The following is a 25,618-nucleotide window of genomic DNA, read 5'->3' on the forward strand; positions in this document are numbered from 1 at the left end:
TGGCTGTCTCTGTCAAATAAATAAATAAATAATCTTAAAAAAAAAAAGTTGTCAACTCCTACCTATGCTTTGCCTCTCTTGCTCTTTTGGTTAAAATCACTGAAGCATTTCTTGACGAAGTTGCTGACGACCTCAGGCTTGGTAAAGGTAATTGTCTTGGCACACGGCTACTTTCAATGGTCAGGAAGCCCTCTCTTCCCTTTCATGAGGGCTGGGAGACTTGGCAGAGTTTCCAGTAGAAGTATTGTTCTTTAGATGGCAGACGTGGAGGTTCAGATGAGGTATCAGACTTCCCACATGTGATATAGCTTTCGGTTTTGTTGGTTCAGAGAACCGGAGGAAAAAGGAAGAATGGAAACTTCTCCTTGCTGTGACCCTGGGAAACTCCAGAATCACGTTTATGGGCAAACTTAGAATCCATCTGCTCATGTGACTCCATCCATCACCAGCTTGCACGGGTAGTGGGGTGGGTAAGTGTGACACGTGAGTGTTCGCCTTTGGGAACGTTGCTGTACAGCGAGGAATACCCACTCATATTTTCATCTGATGCCTCTTCTGAGCCTCCTTGCATCCCAGCTACACACACACACACACACACACACACACACACGGTATTACAGGGAATAAACTTGACAGGAAGAGGTTACACACATCTAGCCTGTAAGTTTAGTTTAAACTCTCAATTATCTAAAGATAAAGAAGCTTTTAAGAAATAAGAAAATAAGAGTAGGACTGCTACAGACTCTTTACACATTTTCCTCTTACCCCCTTCCCTGGTGTTTAGTGAATGGTACTGTACCCAAACACCATGAGAGATGCCTTAGTAGACTGGCGGTGGGGCAGGGTACAAGGTATTAGAAATTTACCCTCAAGGTCTTCACGGTGCGGAAACACTTTAGCTATACAAAGCCGCCCAGCTTGCCTCGTACTAAATGTTCACCCAGGTAGGTGGTGTGGAAATGTTATATAGTTCACCTTCACAGTTGGCTGGGAGGAGACAGGTAAAAGAGGACTTGGAGTAGGAAGACATTCCTGGGGAGAGATTGGATTATGAGACCAGGGGCCTAGAAGTGGACAAGCACCACTCTGCCCAGAGGCCGTGAGTTAAGGGTGCTAATTTTGTTGAATGATGAGTTTCCCCTGGGGTCCAGTGGGATAAGCTTGGGGAGACTGCTTGGAGTCAGACCACATTTGGCCTTAAGATGAATGTGGGCTTTATCTTGTCGCACATGAGTGACCATTAACACCAGTTGAGTAAGAGTGACATGGTACAAATGGTATTTGGTGAAGATGAATTTGGTGTAGTGCCAAGGATGAATTTAGGGGACCGTGGGAACATGGAAACAGAATCTAAAGGGACTTCATAGTAGTTCATAAGGGGTATACAAAGGACATGAACTGAGGGGTCCTGGAGCTTGGAAGCTTGGCTGCAGAAGCCTGCAGGACTTCAATCATTTTCTCCTCTGTCCCCACTAGATACACAATTCCCTCCCGGCCCTAACGGTCAGTCTATTTTAGGGTTAGGAACAGAAACATGTTTATTCAGTGGGACAGCTAATAGTTCTCTTATGTGCACGTGTGGTTCAAGGGAAGACACCTGTATTAGTCTCCTCTGGCTGCCACAAATACCACGCACGGGGTTGGCCTCAACAGTGGAAATGTCTTGTCACACAGATCCAGAGGCTGGGAGTCCTGAGCGAGGTGTGTGCAGAGTTGGTTTCATTCTGAGGCATCTGCCCTTGGCTTCTAGATAATTATCTTCTTCCTTTGTCTTCACCTATTTTTTTCTTTGTGTACACACATGCCTGTGTTCAAATGTTCTGCTCTTATAAGGACATCAGGGGCTTAGGGGCCAGTCAAAAGACATCATGTTAACTTAATGACCTCTTTAAAGACCCTGTCTCTGAATAGTCTCACCGTCTGAGGTACTGGGGGTTAGGACTTCAACATATGAATGCTGGGGGGACACAATTCAATCTGTAACAACACCTAAGGCAGGGGAAGATTTTGAGCAGCAGGAGGACCAAGGCCAAACATCTTCCGTGACCCCTCATCCAGGCTTTTGGCTCCCTGTTCCTTGTGGTAAAATGGCTATCTCCAAACAGAAGTTCCTGAGCCAGCTTTCTGTCATCCTTTTCTAGGACAATGTAGGCTGATGTCATCTGGGGGATTTTCAACTCCCAATTTTAGGATTAGCAGCCTTTCTCCTTTTTTTTTTTTTCTTTTTCCTTTTAACTTCTCTGGCAATGTTAGTTTCTTACCATATTTATTGCAGTCGTGTGTTTATGTGCATGATAATTTTTACAATGATGGCAGGGGATCTCTGAAGATAAATGGAATGTATAGAATAAACAGATGCATGAAGTTACAGTTACATGGTTTTCGTGAGTGTCCTCCTTTTGGGGCTAGCACTTGTTTCCGTCTTCACTCACCTCTACCCCTGAGATGACCTCCTCTTTATTTCTAACGTTCTGTGTTCCGATCAGCTAGCTGAGGCTGAGGCTTCAGTCCCTATGTCTTTGCTTTTTTTTTTTTTTTTTAAGATTTAACTTATTTATTTGAGAGAGAGTGAGAAAGACAGAGCATGAGCAGGGGGAAGAGCAGAGGGAAAAGCAGGCTCCCCGCTGAGCAAGGAGCCCAACGTGGGGTTTGACCCCAGGACCCCGAGATCACAACCCAAGCCAAACGCAGATGCCCAACCAACTGGGCCACCCAGGTGCCCCTATGTATGTCTTTGTTTCTAAATTCTTGCTCCACTCGGGACTTTGGGCCCAAACTGCTTTCTTCACAGTCACCTGAGCCGCTGCTGGGAGTGTTTACTGCATTCTAGCTGCAGAAAAGCCTTGATGAGGCAGCATGGTGGAGTGATTAAAACTGGGGACTCCAGCCAGACTGCCAGGTTCAAATCCTGGCTCTGACACTTACTCCTCTGCAACTTGGGATAAGTTACTCCCCAAACCTCAGTTCTTCTGTCATCTGTTAAGTGAGGATAATTATAGTCCCAGCCTCAGAGGACTGAGAGTTTTAAATGAGTATAAAGTGCCTGGCACATAGTCAATGCCATGTGAGTGTAAACTATAATAATTATTATTTTGCTTGCCTTTGTTCTGAGTAGCTTCCCTGGAGATTCAGAACTTGCTTGGCTCCTTCTGCATTTCCCCCCTACCAGGCTTCCCTTTTGTAACCCATGTGGGAGTGGGCAGGCTGCCCTGGAATCCTCCTCAGACCAGTTGTCTGTTTATTAGACTGGTGACCAAAAGTAGTTGACAAGGTCTATAAGTTGTGTTTGTTTTGGGGACAGTTCTGCTGGAACAGTCCCAGATTGCATGAGCCTTTGCCTTCCATTCAGGCCAGTGCCTGCAGAGCAGTTCCCTACCCAGCCAGCCACCGTGGGCCCTTGAAGTTTCCACAGAAAGGAGGGGCTGCTCAGGCTTCAGCAGAGACAATTGCCACTTTCTCTTGCAGAAGTACCACCTTTTTTGAGCCGGGAGACTTTAATGATCCAAGAGAAAATTTGGAATGGCCTGTCACAATGGGGAGGGGCAGGACTTCTTCTTGTTGTCTTAGTTGGGACCTATAGGAGAAATACATCTCTGTCGGTGTTAAGGGTCTCTGTCTTCCTAAGTTTAGATGGGCTTCTGCACGGTCACGGTCATGCTATACATACATCAGCTCTTCTTCCTGTACCTGTGGCCTGCCTTGGGCTGGTCACTGCTGGGGACCTTATAAATCCTTAAATGGCCCCTAGTGGGCCCCTTGTGAGATGCTCCATCATCGCAGGATCCCCAAGAGCTCCGAGATTCACAGCTTCACCATCAAGGCACCAGCTCATGTACAAATCAGTACTAATTCAGCTCTGTACCAGTGTCTTCACTCTTCAGATTATTCTTTGCCTTGGGCAAAGGGTGACAGTTTTTGTTTTGTTTTGTTTTGCTTTTAATCTTTGAAATCTGCATTCTTCACCCTGTTCTTTCCCGCAATCTGGGGTTCTTTTGTAATCCTTAGTGACTTTTTGAGAAGTTCTTGATCCTTCTCCCTTCCTCCAGCATGCTCCTGCTTCCACGAGATAGAGCCTCCTGTTTGGCACCTCTCGTTGTAGCCTCTCTTGCTCTAGCCTATAGCTTCCCCCTTACCTACTTAAACAGAATCCCTTCTTTCTTCTTAGCTCTTTGGCTCATTTAGTGCGCCCTCCCCAGTCTTCATCTCTTCCCCAGGTAGAGGACACCATTACGAAGGCTATAAATGTGCCCCTTTCCCCACAGCAAGTGCTGATGCGTCTATCTCAATGAAGCATGGGGCAGGCCCTTAATTTCTAGTTTAGACAATTGAAATGATTTATCTTAATGATAGTATCTAAAGACAAGTCAACAAGCATTTCAGAAAATATCTGGAGCCAGATGAAATTCATCCAAGGGCAGAAGAGGTTCCTTGCCTTTGCCAGCCAAGGCTTCTTTGGCCATATATACAAAAATATTACTCACCAATCAAACTGATTTGTTTACCAATATGAAAGATGTTCCAAAAATTGGCAGAGCATACTACCTTACTCTAATTTGACAAGGTATATTACGTAAACTGCATGTTTCAGATATCAGTCTTATTTTTTATTTTAGAACTGTTAATAAGATAAGGTATTGCTTATAGATGTAGAGAATGGGATGTTTTAAAATCAAGTTGCTGGAATGTTTCTAGCTAAGTCACTCAACCTCCTTTAAATTTTTTCTCATTTCACAACAATTGGTCTTTATATCCCCTTCTTCAAGTCTTGTTTTGAGCAAAATAAATTTTCCATCTGTGAAGCCTTCCTTGAAAATCTTTATTAAACTTCTTGGAGTTTGAAATCCTGTGCAGTCATGAGTGGGTGCTCAGTAAACAGGTTAGTTTTCCATGCGGGAGAACAGGCTTTATTCAATCTTTACTCTCTTCAGTGGAGATATCAGTGGTGTTATCAAAATGGGACTCCACTAGGTTTAAATAATGAAAGTTTAGCTGGGAGAGATGTTAGATAAGCTGAGAGATAAATTTCTTCTTCTGTTTTCTACTCACAGTAGGATTCTGAAACAGAATCTCTGCAGGAGTTAGGTAGTTGCAATCTTATCAGATATGTACAGAATATTTTTGGCTTTGAATTGATATTTTGGTAACTGCTTTCTTAAACTTGGGATGGGGGGTTGAAAGGAGAAAAATAGGAGAGAATGTCTGGAGATGTTTAAATGCATTCTGAGATGTTTTAGTTTGATTTGCTTGTGTTCTAGGATAATGTGGACCTAAAGTTTTTTTTCCTAGATACTTGCATAATGCTTAAAGTTTATCCTCCTTATGACTCTTCCAAATACAAACTGGTTCGAAGATAGAACATTCTCAGGTTATGTTTTTTGTGGATTGGTCCTGCATATTACTTGTTCAGACATTGTGTAGAGCTGAAGGAAGTGACAATTTTGCACTGAGAAAAATAGAGATACAGGCATCAAAGGACATTTTTTCTTTTTTCTTTAATTTTTAATTAATTAATTTTTTAATTATGTTCAATTAACCACCATATAGTACATCATTAGTTTTTGATGTAGTGTTCAACAATTCATTAGCTGTCTATAACACTCTGTGCTCATCACCACATGTGCCCTCTTAATTCCCACCACCCGGTTACCCGATCCCCCCAATCCCTCCCTTCTATAACCCTCAGTTTGGTTCCCGGAGTCCAGAGTCTGTCATGGTTTGTCTTCAAAGAACATTTTTTTTCAAAGGCTTTATTTCTGTTCTCTTTCCAAAACCAAAAGCTCTTTAGGGCTAGGTCATATTCTGAGGGGGAAGGAGGCAACAAGTAAAATGGTGGAGTCACAACCCTATTTTCAAGGAGTGGTTGAAGAAACTTACAGTTCTTTAGGTTAGAGGAACAGTTGGGGAGGTATAAGTGCTGTCTTCAGCTATTGGCAGGGTCGATACTTGCTTTCTCTGCAAAGAAGAATATCTACCCAGAAGATATGGACAAAGAAGGAATGGGTGGCTTGGCAGAGTGTGAGCTTCCCAGCCACGAGAAGTGTTCAAACAGATGCTGCTGGCTGTCACTCAGGGTTATTATATACTGGATTCCTTCACTGAGTGAGATGTAGGAGGTTCTTGCTGGGGAGAAGGGCACTACTGCAAAGATGCTGTGATCCTATGAGAGGATTTCAGGGAGAAGCAGCAGAGAGAGGTGAGATCAGAACTGTCAGAATGCATGGGTAAACCTGGGCTCTGGTCTCAGCTCTGCCACCATATTTTTGGGTGTTTGGGATAGATCTCTTGGCCTTTGGGCTTTAGCCTTTATTTTTGTAAAATGAAGGTTTGAATTGGTGTCCTTCAGGGTTCCTTCTAAATCAACAGCTTTCAGATAATTGTTTTCCCAGCCTGCATACTTGCTAGTTAGTGTACTGCAGGTCCCAAAACACTGATGGGCCTAAACCATAATCAAAGAGTGGCAGAACAATGTGTTTGCTGGAGCCCATAGATCATACCATACACAGGATTTGTTTTTGTAAGGAATCTTCCAGAGACTTACCTCATTCCATACTCTCATTCAGTGATAGTTTATATGCAATAAACCCATCAGTAATTTAATATAAAACATAATCTTGGATGTTACACTTGTTAATTTCATTAAACTAGCATGCATTATGGATCTATTATGAGTGAAGCATCAAGAATATAAAGATGAAAAAGAAGACACCATTTCTGGCTTCAGTAAATTTACAGTCTAGTGGGGAATCACAGCTAGAATAAACAAACAATGGTGCAACATCCTGAGTTAGATGTAAAGATACAAACACTGTGCAAAGGACACAGTCATATAGTTTGCCTGGTGGGACACGGATGGGCTTTGCAGAGGAGTTGTCTTCCCAGTGGGTGCTTACAAGATGGGCAAGACTTTGCCTGTTGGAAAAGGTCGTTCCAGGGAGAGGGATTACTCTGAGAAAACACACAGAAATTTGAAAGTACAGGACAGGTTTAGAGAACAGTTGAGTATCTATCTGGTAAGGCCAAACATGGTAAACCCGGGAGGTGTGCTTGGTAACCAGACTGGAAAGGTGGTTTTGGGCTGACTTGGAAGGGGTAGCAAATGTTATGATAATAGTTTGAGCTTTAATCTTTAGGTAGTTGAGAGTCCTAGAAAATTTAAGCATGACTGTAGGTCTGTGGTTCATAGGGCTAACTCTGTTAGGGGCTATAGAACGGGTGCTGTGTGGACCCTGGCAGTATCCATCCTAGGTGTGCGTGTGTGTGTGTAATAATCAGCGTTCAACCATGTTCACGAAATGATCTCAATCTGAACCTCACTATCCTGTAAGTTTAATATTAAAGTAGCTTAGACCAGGGGTGCCTGGGTGGCTCAGTTAGTTAAGCGTCTGCCTTTGGCTCAGGTCACAATCCCAGGGTCCTGGGATCGAGCCCCACATTGAGCCCTGTGTCAGGCTCCCTGCTCATCAGGAGCCTGCTTTTCCCTCTCCTCCCCCTTGTGCTCTCTGTCACTATCTCTGTTTCCTTATCTCAAATAAATAAATAAATAAATAAATAAAATCTTTAAAAAATATAAAGTAGCTTAGCCCAGCTAAGTCCTCTTCACCAGAGATCCAAATTATATTTTTAAGAAATTAAATAGTTGAAAACTTGAATTGGGCTTCAGTAAAAAATATCAAGAAGGAAGAAGGAACGAGAGAAGGAAAAAAGGCAGGCAGACAACATCAATTTAGAATCTTTGTAGAGGTTCAGCCTGTTAAAAGTCTGACTCAAGCACTGCACTAAGAATGGAATGGTGAGGACTTTTGGGGTTTAAGAAGGCTTTTGAAAAGGATAATGAGTTAAGTCCCAGGCTTGGTAATTTTGGGAATGCCTGCAGGACATCCTGGAAGAGATATATGTGTCAGATTAGAGTTTTGGCTTATAGACACATACTTGGTAGCCCTCAGTGACAGCTGAAGCCATGTGAATATACAAAATATCTGAAGGAATGGGACCCAAACACAGATTCTTGAAGAATAAAAAACATTGAGAGGTAAGCAGAGAAGTGGCGCTCCAAGAGAGTAGGTGAAATGATAAGAAGAGAAGCCTAAATCGGAAAATTCTGGTGATAATTTAGGCGTGTAGAAAGAAAAGTTGAAGAATAAGGATGTGTGATGTGGGTTCCAGCTCTGCCCAGAGGTTTGGGTGTTCTGATTTTAAAGGACCATTCTGGGATCTGAGCAAGAGTGTCTTTGGGAGAAGGTACCTAAGTCATTTACCTCATTCAGGAGTGGAAATAGCCCTCAGGAAGATCCCACTTTTTATGCTCTTTTTTTCGTTGCTCACCAGGCAACCCTTTGACCTATAATTTCATCTTACGTGGAGACACCCCCAGACATAAGTTTGATTATAGTTCTATAGATACAAATTGGTTCTAGTTCCTGGACCAGGAATAACCATTCTAATAAAACAGTTGGGGGTCCTGATTTCTCACATATCTTATTGGTGGAAAAGCACATAGATGTCACACAGTCCAGCCCTCGGGACCTCCCCTCACCGGGGTTATTGAGTTAGGTAGTACGGCGCTGGACCTGAACCTCCTAACTCAGGGCCAAAAGCTTTTTTGTACCTACTCTGCCTTTGTGCCATATAACTGGCTGATTTAATTACAATGACCTAATCCGCAAGAGTCTGAGCATCTCGTGGCGAACTTTAAATATCATATTCTTAAACCCTGGGATACCGTTTGGACTGTGGTAGCCTCACCAAGATGTACCAATAATTGAGGTTCCGCTAGAACCCATCATCCTATCTCTTTCCTGTTTTATAGCATCAGAATGATCCTGGTTCACCCATGAAAGAAATTTAGCTCCCTGTGACTCTGATCTGGTCCTAAGCAAGTGTGCCTGGAGGAGACACAGGTGTCTCAAGAGGCATCATTTTCTAGTAAAAGTGATCAGTGCATAGCATGCTATGAAATCAGAGCTTTGTTGCGCAAGGCTTTGCAACATGGTGCCTGCAAAGCACCGGAATAAAAGCACTAATCTTCTGTGCCTCAAAGCCCTACTTTTATACTCCTTGTTTGCTTTGCTAATTAAGAGACTTTCACAACTCCCTCTTGACCTAAATGTGTAAAATGTTGCATGTTGTTTTGCTCTTCTAATAGCTTTTGTTTGGCACATTCTGAATTTATAAGGTCAAATGTAATTAGCTCCAGATATCCAAGCCTCCATGGGGAATAATGTCAAGGAGCAGTGCATCTCAAAATCTGCGTAAAAGTCTCTGACATTTTTTGCATCTTTCCAAAAATGTTTAAATCTCTAAATTGGCCTTGATTTTGGAAGGGTAAATGGGGAGAAGTTTAAAGGAGTAATTGGCCTGAGTTATGTACTTCTGCTGAAGGTTGGGGATAAAGGACCCCTTCTAGATAGACCTGTCACAGTTGTGTTTTAAGATCAGTACTCATGCCTACCATGTGGAGCCAGACCCCTGGCTTTCATGCCTACAACAGTTTGACCCCGTGTGATCTTCCCTTGATGTGCAGTAATTACCAAGTGGAATGCCTAGTGCAGATGGCCTCTCGTGCTTCAGTGCACAGCCCTTCTGGGTAGGGGCGCTATGTAGCAGAGTGATGTGGGCACGTAAGTGGGTGGAAACTTTCTAATGTGTCACAATAATAACAATGCAGAATCCTTTTGCTGTTCAGCTTCCCCTAGAACTTCAGCCCACGCAGCAGCCTACTTGGTTCACAGTCCTATGTGAATGCTAGACAATTAGCAGCTGATAATGAAGAATGCCATGGGAACCAGTGGGAAAATAATAGCTTACTCCAAGGATATAATGAAATGAAATTAGCACAGACAGTAAAACAGACAATTTATGCTGGTGGTGTTTTTTTTTCTTTTTTCCTTTTTTTTTTTTTTTTTGTAGTGAAAAAAGAACCAGTAAATGCTTCTAGTAGAGAAATATGAGAATCGATTAGAATCCCATCTGTTTTGGAGGAGAGTTTTATTCAGAAATTAATTCCAGATAAATGTCTGAGTTTCTACTATGGAACTAGAATAGGTAAAAGACAGCTATTTTACTTGAATATAATGATAATTTTGTTCACTGTTGTTACCTAAAGAGTTGCATGTGGTCTGAACTTTAGACAGGGATGCTAATGCTGGATAATTGATTTTACTGTTAGAACTATACTTGATCCTCTTAGCTGAAATGTCAGTGGATTTTCAGCCTTCTCAGCAAATTCTTACTAACAGGGTGAACTTGTATCTCTGTGGATGGACAACTTTCTGAAAACACAAAAATGTATTGTCTGAGAAATTGGGCATTTAAAGGACCCTTAAATCTTCTTCCTATTTCTGGATGTCCCATATGCTGCTTAGTCTCTGAGCATAAAGCTCTACCTACTATTTTTTGTGGTCAAAAGTTAAACAAACTGAGGGTTTCAGAGGGGAGGGGGGTGGGGCACTGGGATAGGCCAGCGATGGGTATTAAGGAGGGCACATATTGCATGGTGCACTGGATGTTATATGCAAGTAATGAATCATGGAACTTTACATCAAAAACTAGGGATGTACTGTATGGTGACTAACATAATATAATAAAAAAATTATTTAAAATAAATAAATAAACAAAAAGTTAAAATTTGGAGACTTTATAATAATCTTTTAAAAATTAACTACTAGAATGCAAGCAAATGGTTGGGTTTTTGGTTTTTTTTTTGTTTTTTTGTGGTTTTTTTGAGGGTATTGAATTGGTAAAAAACATTTTTGTTAAAACTTCAGTCTCACTGTGTGGGCAGTCTTCTGTGAGTTGAAAAATAAAGAAGTTATAAACAAATCAAAATTATATTTCACTCCAAATGCTTTCCAAATGCATTTGTTTTGGAGAGTTGAAGAAAGTTGGATATCTGTCTTCCGATATTTTGTCTGCCTGAAGTAGACTTGTCTCTCAATTTCTCTCATTTATAAAAATATTCTCTTTGTGCTTGAAAGCTAAATTGCCACATTGATTCAATAACCGTTCCACCAAAATGATATACATGCATATTCTCTGATGTTTCAACATGACATGCTTTAATTGGACATATGTTCTTAATTTTATCATGTAATTATATTAAATTCAATAATGTTGAAGTTATAATGAGTGATATCTATGCTAACTGATTGATTTTATTTGGCAAATGACATAAATTGTACAATGCCCATAAATTACTCAGTTAAATTCAGCAAAATAAGTATGCCATTAAAAATCCAACAATCCAAAAATGTTGACTGTAGCCTTATAAATCATCATTATCTAACCACTTCTGCTTCTTTTGTATCCTCTTCCTTATCTGGGAAAAATGTGGGGAAATGGAGAGATCGGAGACAGTGGAGAATAGCTGAAATGTTCGGGGAAACTCAGATGAGAAAAGTCTCAAGATTCCCTCCATGGACCTATTGGTGTACTTCATCCACTTTCACCATGAAATGCTGCTTCTGAGCTAACCATCTGAGCACTGAAGGAAAGAAGAGCAAGATTGCTGATCATTAGGGGTGTGTGTGTGTGTGTGTGTGTGTGTGTGCGTGTGTTGCTGCTAAGGAAGAATTAACATTTTAAACATGTAAAGCAGGCAGGTTAGGTTACTTAATTCTCAGAAGAAGATGGACATATTTCAACACACATATATTATTATATTAAAGATAGCACCCCGTGTATACCCCCAAATGCTGTGTTCTCAACTGTTTTGAGAAATGATTGGTTGCTAGTGACTCCATATGTTGCTATGTTTTATTTTGGAACATGTTAAAATCTCACTTAGGTTTCATTAAGCCATTTTTTGAAAGGTCTATTTTTTCCTTCCAAAGAATTTGTTTGAATATGTGGTTTAACATAGCTTGGTTAGCTATTATTGGGAAGAAAATTTAAGTGGAAATACCCATTTTTCTTTAAATATATATATATTTTATATAAAATATTTTGTATTTCCTAGTCTTAGAAATTTTTAGAAAAATGATTGACTATCCATGAAGTTTGTTGAGGTTATAATAACTAGCCTTAAATTTAGACACTGGAAAAACAATATGCTAAGTATCAAAGGCTTTGTTCTTTATTATTATTATGTTTAGTTCTGGAAGCATTACCAAAGGAAAAAAGGAATACTAAAGACCTCAGTTTAAGTTGTTCTATGCGAATTTTTAAAAGTGACTCATTTAGTTTCGTAGTTGATTGTAAAAACACAGCTAATGATATAAATGAGTCTAATTGTATGGATATTTTAGATTTGCACACCAAAGTAGCTCTATATGGAGTTGGCACATTGGTATTCAACTCTGAAAAATTTCTCGTTTCTTACCTTCTGTTCTTTTTGGTAGTTCCAAAGAAAGTCTGAGCATAAACTATAGGTCAAAGGCCTCAACTCTTTTGTGGAGCCCAACTCAGGGTTTGAACTCACAACCCTGAGATGGAGACATGAGCTGAGATCAAGAGTTGGACACTTAATGGACTGAGCCACCCAGGCACCCCAGGCCTTAACTCTTAATGTCCCAAAATTGCCTTTGAAGACATTTCCTTGTTTTGCCAAAGCCTCTGATATCCAACACAATAGCTTTTATGGTCACCTCCTCACCCTAGGATCCTGGCTGGGGTCCACCTGACTGGAAGACACCTGTGCTGTACTCAGTTTACCTCTGCTCTGACCTTGTTCACTGTCCTTCCTGGGAGGTTTCTCAAGTCCTCAGGTAGATGGATTCCTGGAAGAGGATGCAGACATGCCTAGGCAATCCCAAATTCTTTTTTAAATTTACTTTTCTTGAGATACAAATGACATATAACACTGTGTAAGTTTAAGGTGTGCAACTCATTGATTTGATATGTTTATATATTGTAATATGATTAGCACCGTACCATTGGCTAACCCATCTATCCCATCTATTATGTCAAATAATTAACATTTTTTTGTGTGGTGGGAACAATTAAGATCTGGGCTTCTAGCAGCTTTGCAGGTTATTAATAGCACTGTATTGTCTGTAATTGCTGTGCTGTGCGTTAGCTTAATCCCAGAATTCTAAGGTGAACAAGCTTGGGCTCAAGTCAGGGACTTCTGCTGCATAACCATGCTTGAGAACATCATAAAAACAATTTCAAACTCATACTATTTTTTACAGGGATGGACAAAATTGAAATTATATCTCTGAAAGCAGGACTTTCAGGTTGATGGATACTCGAAGATGGTAGGGTTGTATAAGTGAGTAGAGTTTTAGTTTTACCTCAGGCTTTCCTCATGTTTTTAATGCCTCATGTTCCTCAAAGTGATGCCAAGAGAGTCTATTCCTGAGAAATTATAACTTTATTTTTCAATTTTTTCTATTGTCATTGCTCAGTTAATTCTGATCCCCCCTTACCATTTTGTTAAATAAAATTTCAGCTTCCTCTCATCTTATTTCTAGCTCTTGTGAATCAAATGGCTGTAATTGGTTAGCCTTTTTTTTAACCTTTTCAACAACCATGGAATGAAATTTACAAACATCTAGTGACTGTGTGACATGCAAAGACTTCCCTATTTATGTCACTGTATGCTCTGTCTTCTCCTTGAGCCATTGCTTGAAAATCAACAGATGGGGCTATCCAGTGGAAAATGAGAAATATATTTAACTTTAAGGAAGTTTTCAATAGAAACTATGTGACCGAACTTCATAGCCATCTGATTTCCAATTTAGCAATTACTGGAATAATTAGATGAGTTACTTTGCAGATGGCACTTAAGTTTCTTGACATATGTGCCCTTGTCATCTATAGCAGATGATACATGTAATGCTTGTTCTTCACTATAGCATTTGTATATATGGGATGCAAAATGAGTTTAAGCTTCCCTGCCAAAGTCTCTAATTTTGTTTAGACCCAAATGCAGCATCAAACCCTCCTTGGCTTATACTGGTAGAGCTGTTGGCTTGCTGTGTTCAGTGTTACACATTGAGGGTAGAGTTGTGCAGACTCCAGTTCCCATAACCTATAATATTTAAACTTTATTTTTAATTCTACATATTGAATAATAAAATTACAGAATGTTTAAACATGAAGAAAGTCACTTTCAAATCAAATTGAAGAAAATTATTATAATTTTTTTCATATTTCCTTCCAGTCTTTATTAAAATTATAAATTTGCAATTTAAACTTTCTGAGATAAAATCCATATTCCATAAAATTCACACCCTTTTAAAGTGTAGAATTCTGTAGTTTTTAGTGTATTCACAAAGTTGCCCAACCATCATCACTATCTAATTCCAGAATAATTTCATTACCTCCAAAAGAAAACCCATACCCATTTGTAGATACCCCTCACTTCTCCCTGTCCCCCACCTTCTGGGAACAACTAATATACTTACTGTCTCTATGGATTTGCCTATTCTGGACATTTCATTTAATGAAATCATACAGTATGTTGATTAGCATGTTTTCAAGTTTCATCCATGTTGCACCATGTACCAATGCTTCATTTTTCATTGCAGAATATTTAACTGTATGGCTATATCACATTTTGTTTATTTATCAGTTGATGGGCATTTGGGCCATGTCTACCTTTTGGCTATTATGAATAATACTGTTATGAACATTCTACGAGCACATTTTTGTGTGAACCTGTATTTTCAATTCTCTTGGTTATATATCTAGAAGTGGAATTGCTAGATTATGGTTGGAATTTTAAACCACTTTTTTAAAAGGACAGTTTGTGTGCAACCCCGGTAAAGCAATTGTTACAAGTCTGGGGTCACTGCCAACTTCTTAGCCATTGCTATGATACTCTACTGATATAGAAAGCACATAAGCTAACCTACAGCTTAACATAGCATTTCTCCAGCAGCCCCTCATGCACCTGTTCAGACTTTCCACTAAGTAACTATGAACGCATAGAAAAAGATGGAATTAGAATTGATAGATTCTAGGAGGAACACGAACTCTGTTGAAATAACCAAACTTGCCAAACTAAGCTTTCTCTCCACTTTAGCCAGATGTGTATTATTCCTAGAGGTCTCCACCATCCAGCTTGAAAGGAAGGAAAAGACAATATCATCCCCCCATCTGTGTGTCACTGATTCAGATACTCAGTTTACAGTAGTGAGTATGGTGTAGTGGTTAAGAGCACACTTTCAGCTATTTACTTGAGTGACAATGTGTAGTCTGTATTTAAGAAGATCTATCAGAATGCAGAAGAACAAAACAAAGAGGAAAAAAATTAAAGTTGGTAGTCAAAGAAATACTTACCCGGTTTAATATAGAAACAAGAACAGTTGGAATAGAAGAAATTGCCAAAGACATAACTGAAGAAAACTCTCCCAAGCTTTACAAAAGCCATAGATATTTTGGTGGAAAATCTGCGTTCCAGGAAAAAAAAATCAACAAAAGATATTCACAAAAAGACACCTTCTGGTAAAATTTTTGTGTTAAAAGATTCTAGCAACATTTTGACCAAGGCATTCTGTTGCCCATACAAAAAGTAGAAAAAAGTAAGCTGCAGCTTTACACTGATTTATAAACTTTAAATATTAAAAGGTAATAGAGCAATATCAACAAGATTTTAGGAGAAAAAAATATTGACACCTACTTTAGAATGTTATACCCATCCATAGTTAACTCACTGCCACCCGAATTGTTGCTAACAGAAATATTTTCATCTCCAAAAAACAAAGTTATTTTGAGAAACACAAGGGTTTATTCCCTCTTTTTTTTTGCATCTTTGGAGATAATATTGAATAATTTCTTCATGTTGTTTCCATTCTGGAATCTGTGAGTGTTTTTATATTAAATGCATTAATATCAGCATGTAAAATAGTATTTCAGTGATGATAAAGATAGGAAAAAATTTCTAAGAAAAAACAAAAGGTTAACATTGATGAGTGGTAAGATTCCATATGATTTTTTTTTACATTTTTCATTATTATCAAAATATTCTACCACATGAATGGTTTTTTCTTTAACATCTCTAAAAATAATAGAACTTTTAATCTAATGAATATATTTTATGAACCAAAAAGGTAAAATCAAAACAGACAATTTAGTATTTTTCCAGTAGTCAAAATGACTGGAAGGAAGTACACAAAGTCTTAATAATGGTTGTCTTAATTTTTTCTATATTTTGCAGATTTCATGTGATAAGCCTCATGTTTTTTTTTTTTTTTAGATTATATTTATTTATTTGTCAGAGAGAGAGAGAGAGCACAAGCACAAGCAGGGGGAGTGGCAGGCAGAGGGAGAAGCAGGCTCCCTGTTGAGCAAGGAGCCCAATGCGGGACTCAATCCCAGGACACTGGGATCATTACCGAGCTGAAGGCAGATGCTTAACCGACTGAGCCACCCAGGCATCCCCTCATGTTGCTTTCTAATGGAAAAATATACTTTGCTCAAAAATAACAAATTAGCTTCATTAACGAATGACATTAGGTGCAAATGTTTCTGCTTATGAATGATAGATGAACTCTCCTTTTCCTAAGGCTGAATGTTATGTAAATCATATCCTGTGTTGTTTAGTGTTACTGACCCACTTGAGGTTTATCTTTTCTTTCCAGAAGTTTTCATTGATAGGTCCATTTATCAAATGTATTGAATAAAGAAGAGTTCAACATTTATTCAGGGATCAACTATTTATGGAATGCCTACCCTGTGTCAGCTGCTGAGAGTACAATGTGTGATTGAAGCACAGTCCCTGTTCTTATGAAATTACGTCTTATTTGAAAACTGTTGAAAAAGTTGTCAGGGGTGCAGTGGAGGGGAACACACAGTAGAAGCATCTAGCCTGGTCAGGTGGAGCAAGAAAGGCTTCAGAAGTACAGTATCAGAATTAGCCAGAAGAGAGGTAAGCATTTGCCTCACATAGTTGAAATAGCCAAAGGTCTGGAGGTGAGTTAGGTTTGGGGGACCAGAAGTAGGTGAGTCCACTGGCAATAAAAAGTTTGGTGTTGAAAAAAAAAAGTTTGATGCTGGGGAGTGGTGAGTGATAAAGCCTGACATCACTAAGTCATAAATGGCCTTGTAAAACAAGTTAATGAATGTGAATTTTGTCCTATGGGTAATGGGAAACCACCAGAGGGTATATTAGTTTCCTAGCATTACCATGACAAATTCCCAGAAACCTTATGTCTTAAAACATCAGAAATTTATTGTCTTCCAGTTTTTGATGCCAGAAGTCCAGAATCAAGAGGTCAGCGGGGTTGGTTCTTCTGGAATCTCTGAGGGAGAATCTGTTCTCTGGCTCTTTCCTAGCTCCTGGTGGCTGCTGCCAGCCCTTCGTGTTCCTCAGCTAGTGGTTTCAGAACTCCAGTCTCTGCTCCTATGTTCCCATGGCTTTCTTCTCTCTGTCTTTTCCTACTCGGGCTCTTGTAGGGGCACTTATCATTTAATTTAAGGCCCACCCTTATCCAGGATGATCTCATTTCAAGATTCTATCCTAATTACATCTGCAAAGACCTTTATTTCAAATGAGGTCACATTTCGAAATTTTGGTGGATGTATCTTTTGGGGGGCCACAATTCAACCCATTATAGAAGGTTTTAGGAGGGCCGTTGAGCAAATCAGACTTATATTTCAGAAAGATTTCCCTGGCAACTGTGTAGAGAAGGACTTTGAGGGGGTAATTCTGGGCACATGGAAATTACTGGGAGTCTGGGTAAAGGATGCTAGTGGCTTTAGAGGTAAGAAAGTAGAGATGAGTATAAGAAATACTCAGAAGATGGCTGCAAAGGAGAAAAGAGAGAAGGCTATGTTTGAGGAGCATATGGTGGTGAAGAGAGGCTTTGAAAGTTTGGGAGGTATTCGATGCATTTTTAATGCAGGTGAGAAAGATGTTGTATTTACAAGGGGAAGTAGCTGGAAATACATGTATTATGGGCAAAACCAGAGAGAGATAATTGTTTTGATGAAAGGGATGGAGATAGGGTCCAGAGCACAGACTGTGAACAAATCAGTTCATACATACTGTATTTGACTGCTGCTAGATATTTTATTTTTTATTTTTTATTTATTTTTTCCCTGAGTTATTTAGTACATCATATTATTATTTTTTATTTTGCTGCTAGATATTTTTTAAAAAGATTTTATTTATTTACTTGAGACAGAGAGAGAATGAGAATGAGCAGGGGAAGGGCAAAGGGACAAGAGACTCCCTTCTGAACGTGGAATCCAATGTGGGGCTTGATCCCAGGACCCTGAGATCATGACCTGAGGTGAAGTCAGACATTTAACTGACTGAGTCACTCAGGCCCTCCTGCTAGCTATTTTTTTAAATTGAAGTTTAGTTAATGTAAATGTTATGTTAGTTTTAGGTGTACAACGTTGTGATTTGACAAGTTTATACATTATGTCATGCTCACCCCAAGTGTAGCTACCATCTGTCACCATACAATGCTATTATAATACCACTGAATACATTCCTCAGGCTATACCTTTCATCCCCGCGACTTATACATTCCATAACTAGAAGCCTGTACCTCTCACTCCCCTCCACCCATTTTGCCCACCCTGAGCCTCTCCCATCTGGCAACCATCAGTTTTGTCTTTGTATTTATAGGTCTGTTTCTGCTTTTTGTTTTGTTTTATTTTTTAGATTCCACGTATAAGCTGAAATCATATGGTATTTGTCTGTCTTAGTCTTATTTCACTTAGCATAATATCCTTTAGGCCCATCCATGTTGTTGCAGATGCCAAGATCTCATTCTTTTTAATGGCTTAGTAATGTTCCATTGGGTATATATCCCATACCCCCTTTATTCATTTATCAATTGATAGACGCTTGGGCTGCTTCCCTATCTTGGTTATTGTAGATAATGCTGCAATAAGCATAGAGGTGCATGTATCTTTTCAAATGACTGTTCCTAGATATTTTAACAGCTCTGCAAAGATGATGATGGTGATGTTGGGGAAGATGATTATTCTTGTTTGAGAACTCACTATATGTCTGGTGCCACATAAATTGTTTTCCATGTGTTACCATGTTTAATCTTTGACATAGCTCTATTTATTATTTCCTTTTGTTGCTTAGGAAACTGAAGCACCGAGAGGTTAAATAATTTGCTCAAGGCCACGCAGATAATAAGTGGTAGAGTGCGATTGTCTCTCAGGCAATATAACTGCTGAACCCATGTCCGTAAGCATTACTACCGGGAATAATCAATATGTGCATACTTTTTTTTCATGGTATATGTTGGCTTTGATAGCAGACATTATGGTCATTTTGCAGACTACCAAGCTACTATCTCGCCTGCTATTTTTTTGTTTTGTTTGTTCTTTCACTGGCTTGCCACTGGATTGGTTCTGTAAGGCAGTACCATTTATTTTCTTTATCTTTCCATGGCACTGGAACCAGTTTGATTCATCCTTTGACCATGTATCTGAATGGTAGGGTGAAGTAAATATTATCCCTTCATATTATCAGTCTACATATTAAATCTGCCCAAGGAGTAAAGCTGCTTTTAGGAGATTCATTTTCATAGCTTTCCATGTATCCAACTCCCTTGAATAACTCTTATTGACACCTGCTCTGTAATTAATTCCTTAATCAGGTTGCTTTCTGAATTTCTTTACTGACTGTTGTCTTGGCTCAAATATCATTTCTTTAGAGGAGTCTTCCCTCAATCCTGAATTAGTTCTGGTCTCCCTGCTGTATGCACCTCATAGCTGCACTCAATGACTGGGACTCTTTAAGGTGCACTGGGCAGCACTTAACCAAGGTCAAATAAAGCTCAAGATATTTTGATGAGGAGGAGGAAGATGGAATTTCACTTTTTAGAGTTCTAAAATATGAGCAGTCAAAACATACTTCTGATTTTTTACATGGATGGCATGGATTAGGAATTTTCTTATCACCATTGATGGTGAAAATCATCATATTGCATAGTTTGATTTGCAAAACTATATCCAAGAAATGACCTTTTCTCTAGCTGCAAATACTGATAAATGAAGATGTCTGAAAGTTTGTCTCAAGTGATTATTTTTTAAGCTTTAGGCTTATTTACTTTTAAGGGTCTTACTTTTTTAACACTGATCAACCATTTCTAGCTCAAGCCATTTGGCAGATATCTCTCTTATAGTTTGTGTTTGAAGCTGAATATTAGGCTGAGGATAGGAAGAAAGCACAAGTGTCTAAGTATAGAGGTCTGTCATCTGAAGAGCCAGCCTAGCCGGATGTCGTGGGCAACAGTGTTTTTTTTTTTTTTTTCCCTTTCTCCTGCACACTGTCCTGGGAATGCCAGCAAGTATTAAGACTTGCAGAGTATTTGCCACTCTAATTAATAAACATAAACTTTGATCAGTTGTTAGTACTAAAAGTTGGTTTACTTTCACTGTGATGATGTTTCTTCTTTTGTGTTCTCTTACCAGTTCCTCCTGAAGCCATTGGCTTCTTATCGGCAGTTGGGGTCTTTATTGTTCTTCTGGTCGTCCTTTTCCTCTTCATCAACAAGAAGATATATTTAGAAAAAATAGGCCTTCCGTGCCTGGAGCCACGAGGGAAAAAGAAGCACTCTAAAGACAAGACTGGGATCCATGAGGGGCTGGGTAAGCATGATGATTTACATTCTCCTGAGTTTGGCAGCTTGCTGTGGTTTGGGTCAGGGAAGGAGTGTCACTGTTCCCATTAAGAAATCACACGTGGGCTGTTTGGCCACCGCTGTGGTAGACACGATGAACTGACATTACCGAAGAATACATTAGCCTTGTGAAAGTAATGCCCTCCTTCGAGTTTGAAGAGCAGATGGGAAAAGGCTGACCGCCACTTCCTGTCGTCTTAGCTTTTTAGATGTCTGGGTTGACTTTCCCTCTGACTAATGCTTGACAAAAAATGGTTTTTCACTGACAAGAGCCTTGATATGTTTTAATCTCATTATATTGGAGCAGTGTTGGCATTTCACTTCAGTGGCCTGTTTTTGAGATTTTCCTCATTAGGGACCACTCTGTACCTCATACGGCGATGCGCACTCTTCCGAAGGGGGGTTTTTACTCCTCCAGCTCACTGGGTCTACTACATCATTTACTAACCGCCTTCAATTTGTTGGAGGAAAATAACATACTTAAAGAAATAATTGGCTTCCCGTTCTTAAAGGACATACTTGATTTTCAACTGCTGAAGTGTAGAGCTGTGTGGCACAGGAGGTTACCACAGAGTGACGGTTATCATCACACAGAAGCTGGACATTTAAAATAGTGCTTTTATTGTACAGGTAACAACTTCGTTCTCTCTTTAAAAAAAAAAAATCAACCTAATTCTCACTTCCTCTCCCATGCCCCATATGGGACATGATGTCACTGATGGAGAAACGATCTTATTTATTTTTTTAAAGATTTTATCTGTCTGTCTCTCTATCTATTTAGGGAGCATGAGTAGGCGGAGGGGCAGAGGGAGAGAGAGAGAGAATTTTAAGCAGACTCTGCACTGAGCACAGAGCCTGATGTGGGGCTCAATCTCACAATCCTGAGATCATGACCTGAAATGAAAGCAGGAGTGGGATGCCCAACCAACTGAGTCACCCAGGTGCCCCAAAACAATCATTTTTTTGAGCAGGGGCAAGGCCTTGAGGAATACACCCTTTACTCATCCTACCTCCTGGGTATGTTTGATGCAAGCCTGGACCAAGGAATATATTCGGCTTATTGATATGGCAGCTTTTGTATCTGTGGTTCAGCTTTATTTCTTTGTTATAAGAAAAAGCACATTTAGAGATAAATGTGTAATTAATTATTTATTGCTTCATAATAAATATCCCCCAATACACGCACCTAAAACAACAAATATTTATTTTTTTGTAGTTTCTGAAATTCACAAATTTGGGATTGGCTTAATGGGTAATAATTATAGACCAGGATCTCTCATGAGGTTGCAATTAGAATGTCAGCTGCGGTCATTTAAAGGCTTAACCAAGGCTGATGGACTCACTTCCAGGATGGCAGGAGCTCCGAGCTCCTATCCACACAGAACCATCCATGGGGCTGCTGGACTATATTTATGACATGGCTGCTGGCTTCCCTGAGTAAGAGATCCAAGACAGGAGAGTAAGAAGATGCCACAGTTTCTTTTACCACAGTTTCTTTTATAACTGAGTCTGGGGAGACCTACATTGTCACTTCCATCATGTGCTAGTCGTTTACTGCTTTGTACTTACAGCCTACATTCAAGGGAAGGGAAATTATGTTCCACCTTTGAAGGGAAGAGTATCAAAGAATGTGTGTACATATTTTTAAATAATCACAGGAGATAATATAGGTGGTATAAAATGCAGGTCTGGTGACCTATTTGGCATTGTTGCTGTTGTAGCCTTATCTTTTGGATCCTGCTTGGGACATCTGACTCATCTTCTGAAAATAGAATGGGATATTTTAAATAGAGTTTGCCAGGTGAAATCGGGGAATTACAAATGGTTTAGCCACTACTGTCCCAACTGGGACATAGGTGTGTGAGGTGGATAGGCTTCTGCTTGATCATGGGTTGGGTGGAAGGTAAAATTTATAGCGAGTCCACTTTCCCCCCCTTAAGCAGCTGGCTGTCACCAGTTGTGTGACCTTGGCAAATTATAGAACCATGCTAAACTTCAACATCCTCGTATGTATTTTGAGATAGTCAATACATCCTCTACAGGGTTGATCTAGATTAATGACTTACCTTTGTAAAGTTACCAGCATGATGCCTATAGTGAAAGTCCTAATAGAACCATAGCTGTGCAGCATTAACAAAATAGCAGTCACAGTAATGGCTTCTAGGAATGCCATCCCCCATGCACACGTTGTATTCATTACTTAAATTGGGAGATTGAAGTTGGTGATGTTTTCTCCTTTGCAAACTATAATGGGTATAGAGAGCTAAGGTTAGAGCTATTTTAGATTTTTTTTTGTCTGGTTTGACATCTTATCTGAGTATTTTAGAGACAATTATGAATTATACTTGCAAATAAGTTGAGGTTTGAAGATAATATTGAAACAATAACAATAAAGCATGAGCCAGAAGCTGTCAACTGACGAAACGCTGAAAAATCCATGTCTCAAACTCAGAGTGGGGTCATAGAAAGGAAGCTTTAAAAATAGTTTAATCAGGAGAATCTCCAAATTATAATGTCTAAGAACCATACACCTTCATTATGACATTTCTCCCTTTAAAAGTTTAATTATCGGTAAAAAAGTCTAATTATCACTGATCAAAAGTCTTTTTAAAAAATGTGCTTCTATCCCAGATTTTATCTAAGTCTTGATATTTGCCTTAATTACCATCCTCAGAGTACTGATTTCTCAGTGAAATTGGGATGTTCTTAACAGAATTTGGCAAATGTAAAGAAGTAAGGAAGGCAGCCTGATGTGGTGGGAAGAAGCACGGTGAAGACAGCCAGAGCTTAGTTTTGCCACTAATTAGCTGCGATATTTTGGGAAGCTCACTTCACCTCTTTGGGCCTCAAGTCCTCATTTTCAAAGTATTGAGTGTGGACTAGGTTTCTTCCAATTTCTCTCATGTAGTCCTCTTGGATTCTTAGGGTTACCATAGCAATTTCTTCTTTAGATCTCAGTCTATGAATGGAAGAGACCTAACAAAAATGATTAAAAGTCAACTAGAGCATGCCACTCTTAGATTGAACCATATGAAACGCCATTTTTATAGATCAAAAAAGGGCTGACTATCTGCAAGCAAATAATTATAATCTAATATATGTGAGGTTCTGAAGAATAAAAGAATTCATTGGTGTGGTAATATCACAGAGGCAGGAGTGACAATCTATTTTCTGAAGCCATCATGCAAAATAACTTACCTGAGAAAAATACTTTGTTTTCTTTTAGGCTATAAAGTTTTCAAAGTTCAAAGAACTTACCCATATTGTTCTAGTTGGTGTTGGTAAAGGGAGAAAGAAACTGCAACTCTTTGTTCCTAATAACGCAGATAGTAATAATAATTAGGCAGTGACAACTGACAGCTATCACTTATTTAGCATTTAATATTGCCATGCACCTGCTAAGTATGTTATATGCATTACTTGATTTCTTTATGCAAAGTGTTAGTGTTGTTTCCGGAAAGGGCAGGTACTACTTGTAACAAAGGAGGCATCGTTCAGCTTTGAGAGAAAAACCTGATTAAAAATAAAACTGCCATTGTGAGATAGTAGTTTTTAAAGAAGCCTAGCTTTGTGAGAGAGAAAGAGAGAGGAATTTTTTCTGTTTTTTTTTTCTCCCTCAAAACCTCTCTTTATACATCAAAGACAACATTTAGAAATTGGAGCAAAGACCTTCATTTTAAGAGGCACAATGTAGAAGGGATAGAGGATATGCTGTGTGGACAGTTATTCCCAGACAGGGAGGGGAAGAAGGCCCTTCCGTTGCTAGAAAGGGAAGCCCATGGCTTGGAAAGATGGCAGGGAAAGAGATACAGAGAGCTTGAGACCTTGTCTGGACTCTGAGAAGGGTGGTGGATGTGGGTGGGGTTGGAGTAGTTCTAGTGAGATCAGAAGCCAACATGACCTGAGGAGGAGGGAGAAAGTAGAGTGCCATGTGCTTCCCATTTAGAACTATGTCAGGAGATGGCCTCACATGTGTCCCATGTGGACCAAGGGCAGCTACAGTGGGTAGAACACATTGGTGGGAATGGAAGGTGAAAGAAATTGAAAAGACTACCCTGTATTTCTTCAGGTGAGCAGTTGACGTCACAGGGGATTTAGAATTTTGTGCAAGTCCCTGTGGGTGGGAGAAGACAGCAGAGAAATGAAAGTCCATGAGCCTGCCAGGGAGTTGTTGCAACTTGGGGTGAGGTGGGCCTGTAGCAAAGGCTAGCGGTGAACTACCTGGAGCCTTCTGGAACCAGGGTCTACTTCATGGGTATGCATTCATGCCTAGAAGGGACCCTGTGCTTGGTTTAATGCTCTGCTGTTGCCGTCTTAAAATTCTTAATGAGTTTTGAACTGTGGTCCCTTATGTTTTCACTTTGCATTGGGTCTTGAAAATTGTGTAGCTCGTGTAGCCTGAAATTATCACCAGGAAGTACTGCAGATAGGAACACTTCACGGGGAAAGCTGTAGGGATAGAGGCCAATTCCTGCGGAGGTCAAGGGAGCCAGAGTGGGAAATGGCACATGGAGAACAAGCTTCCACCTGTGGTCCCTGCTATATCAGAAAAAGAGGGTGAGAATGGAAATTCCAAAGACTGGCTGTTTATCCAAAATGAAATTGACTGAATTCCTTTGAGTGGGCTACCTGAAGTTTAGTTTCTCAGCACTGAGCACGGGAAGGGGGGCCACAGAGAAAGAGAAGAGTGCCATGAGACAGCATGAAGAAAAGCTTTTGTACATTTAGGAAAAGCTGGTACTCAGCTAGTGCTCAGCAGGGGCTCAGAAGCAAGGTGGTTAAAATGCAGCAATTTCTCCCCATCAAGTGAAAAGAAGGCCCAGTTGACTGCTGCCTCCCCAAGACCACTCTCACCTCTTTACCTGCAGCTAAATACGTTAGCTTCTGGTCCAGCAGGGGCCTCCATTCTGTGCCATTCCTTCTGCTCGGGCTATGATGGCTGCCGTTGTCAATATTTTTTATTTCATTTCTGTATTTAGGTCAGAATATGTTCAAATACAACTTTCCCACTAAACAATTCAATAAATAGGTCCTATTATTTCCATTTTGTAGATTAGGAAACTGGAGGTCAGGGAGACATT

The 25,618-nt window shown here is 39.7% G+C and overlaps 1 protein-coding gene across 2 annotated transcripts in view; it reads left to right on the forward strand.

Annotated features, from left to right (window-relative positions):
• Window positions 1-25,618, forward strand: part of SYT16 (synaptotagmin 16) — a 196,237-nt gene that overhangs the window by 58,475 nt on the left and 112,144 nt on the right. For both annotated transcript variants that reach the window (XM_034642684.1, XM_034642685.1), the window contains exon 2: window positions 20,329-20,505. In XM_034642684.1, the coding sequence (XP_034498575.1) occupies window positions 20,329-20,505 (177 nt within the window). The remainder of the gene's footprint in view (window positions 1-20,328; window positions 20,506-25,618) is intronic.

This window comes from Ailuropoda melanoleuca, chromosome 14 (genome assembly GCF_002007445.2).
Source record: "Ailuropoda melanoleuca isolate Jingjing chromosome 14, ASM200744v2, whole genome shotgun sequence".
Lineage (NCBI taxonomy): Eukaryota > Metazoa > Chordata > Mammalia > Carnivora > Ursidae > Ailuropoda > Ailuropoda melanoleuca.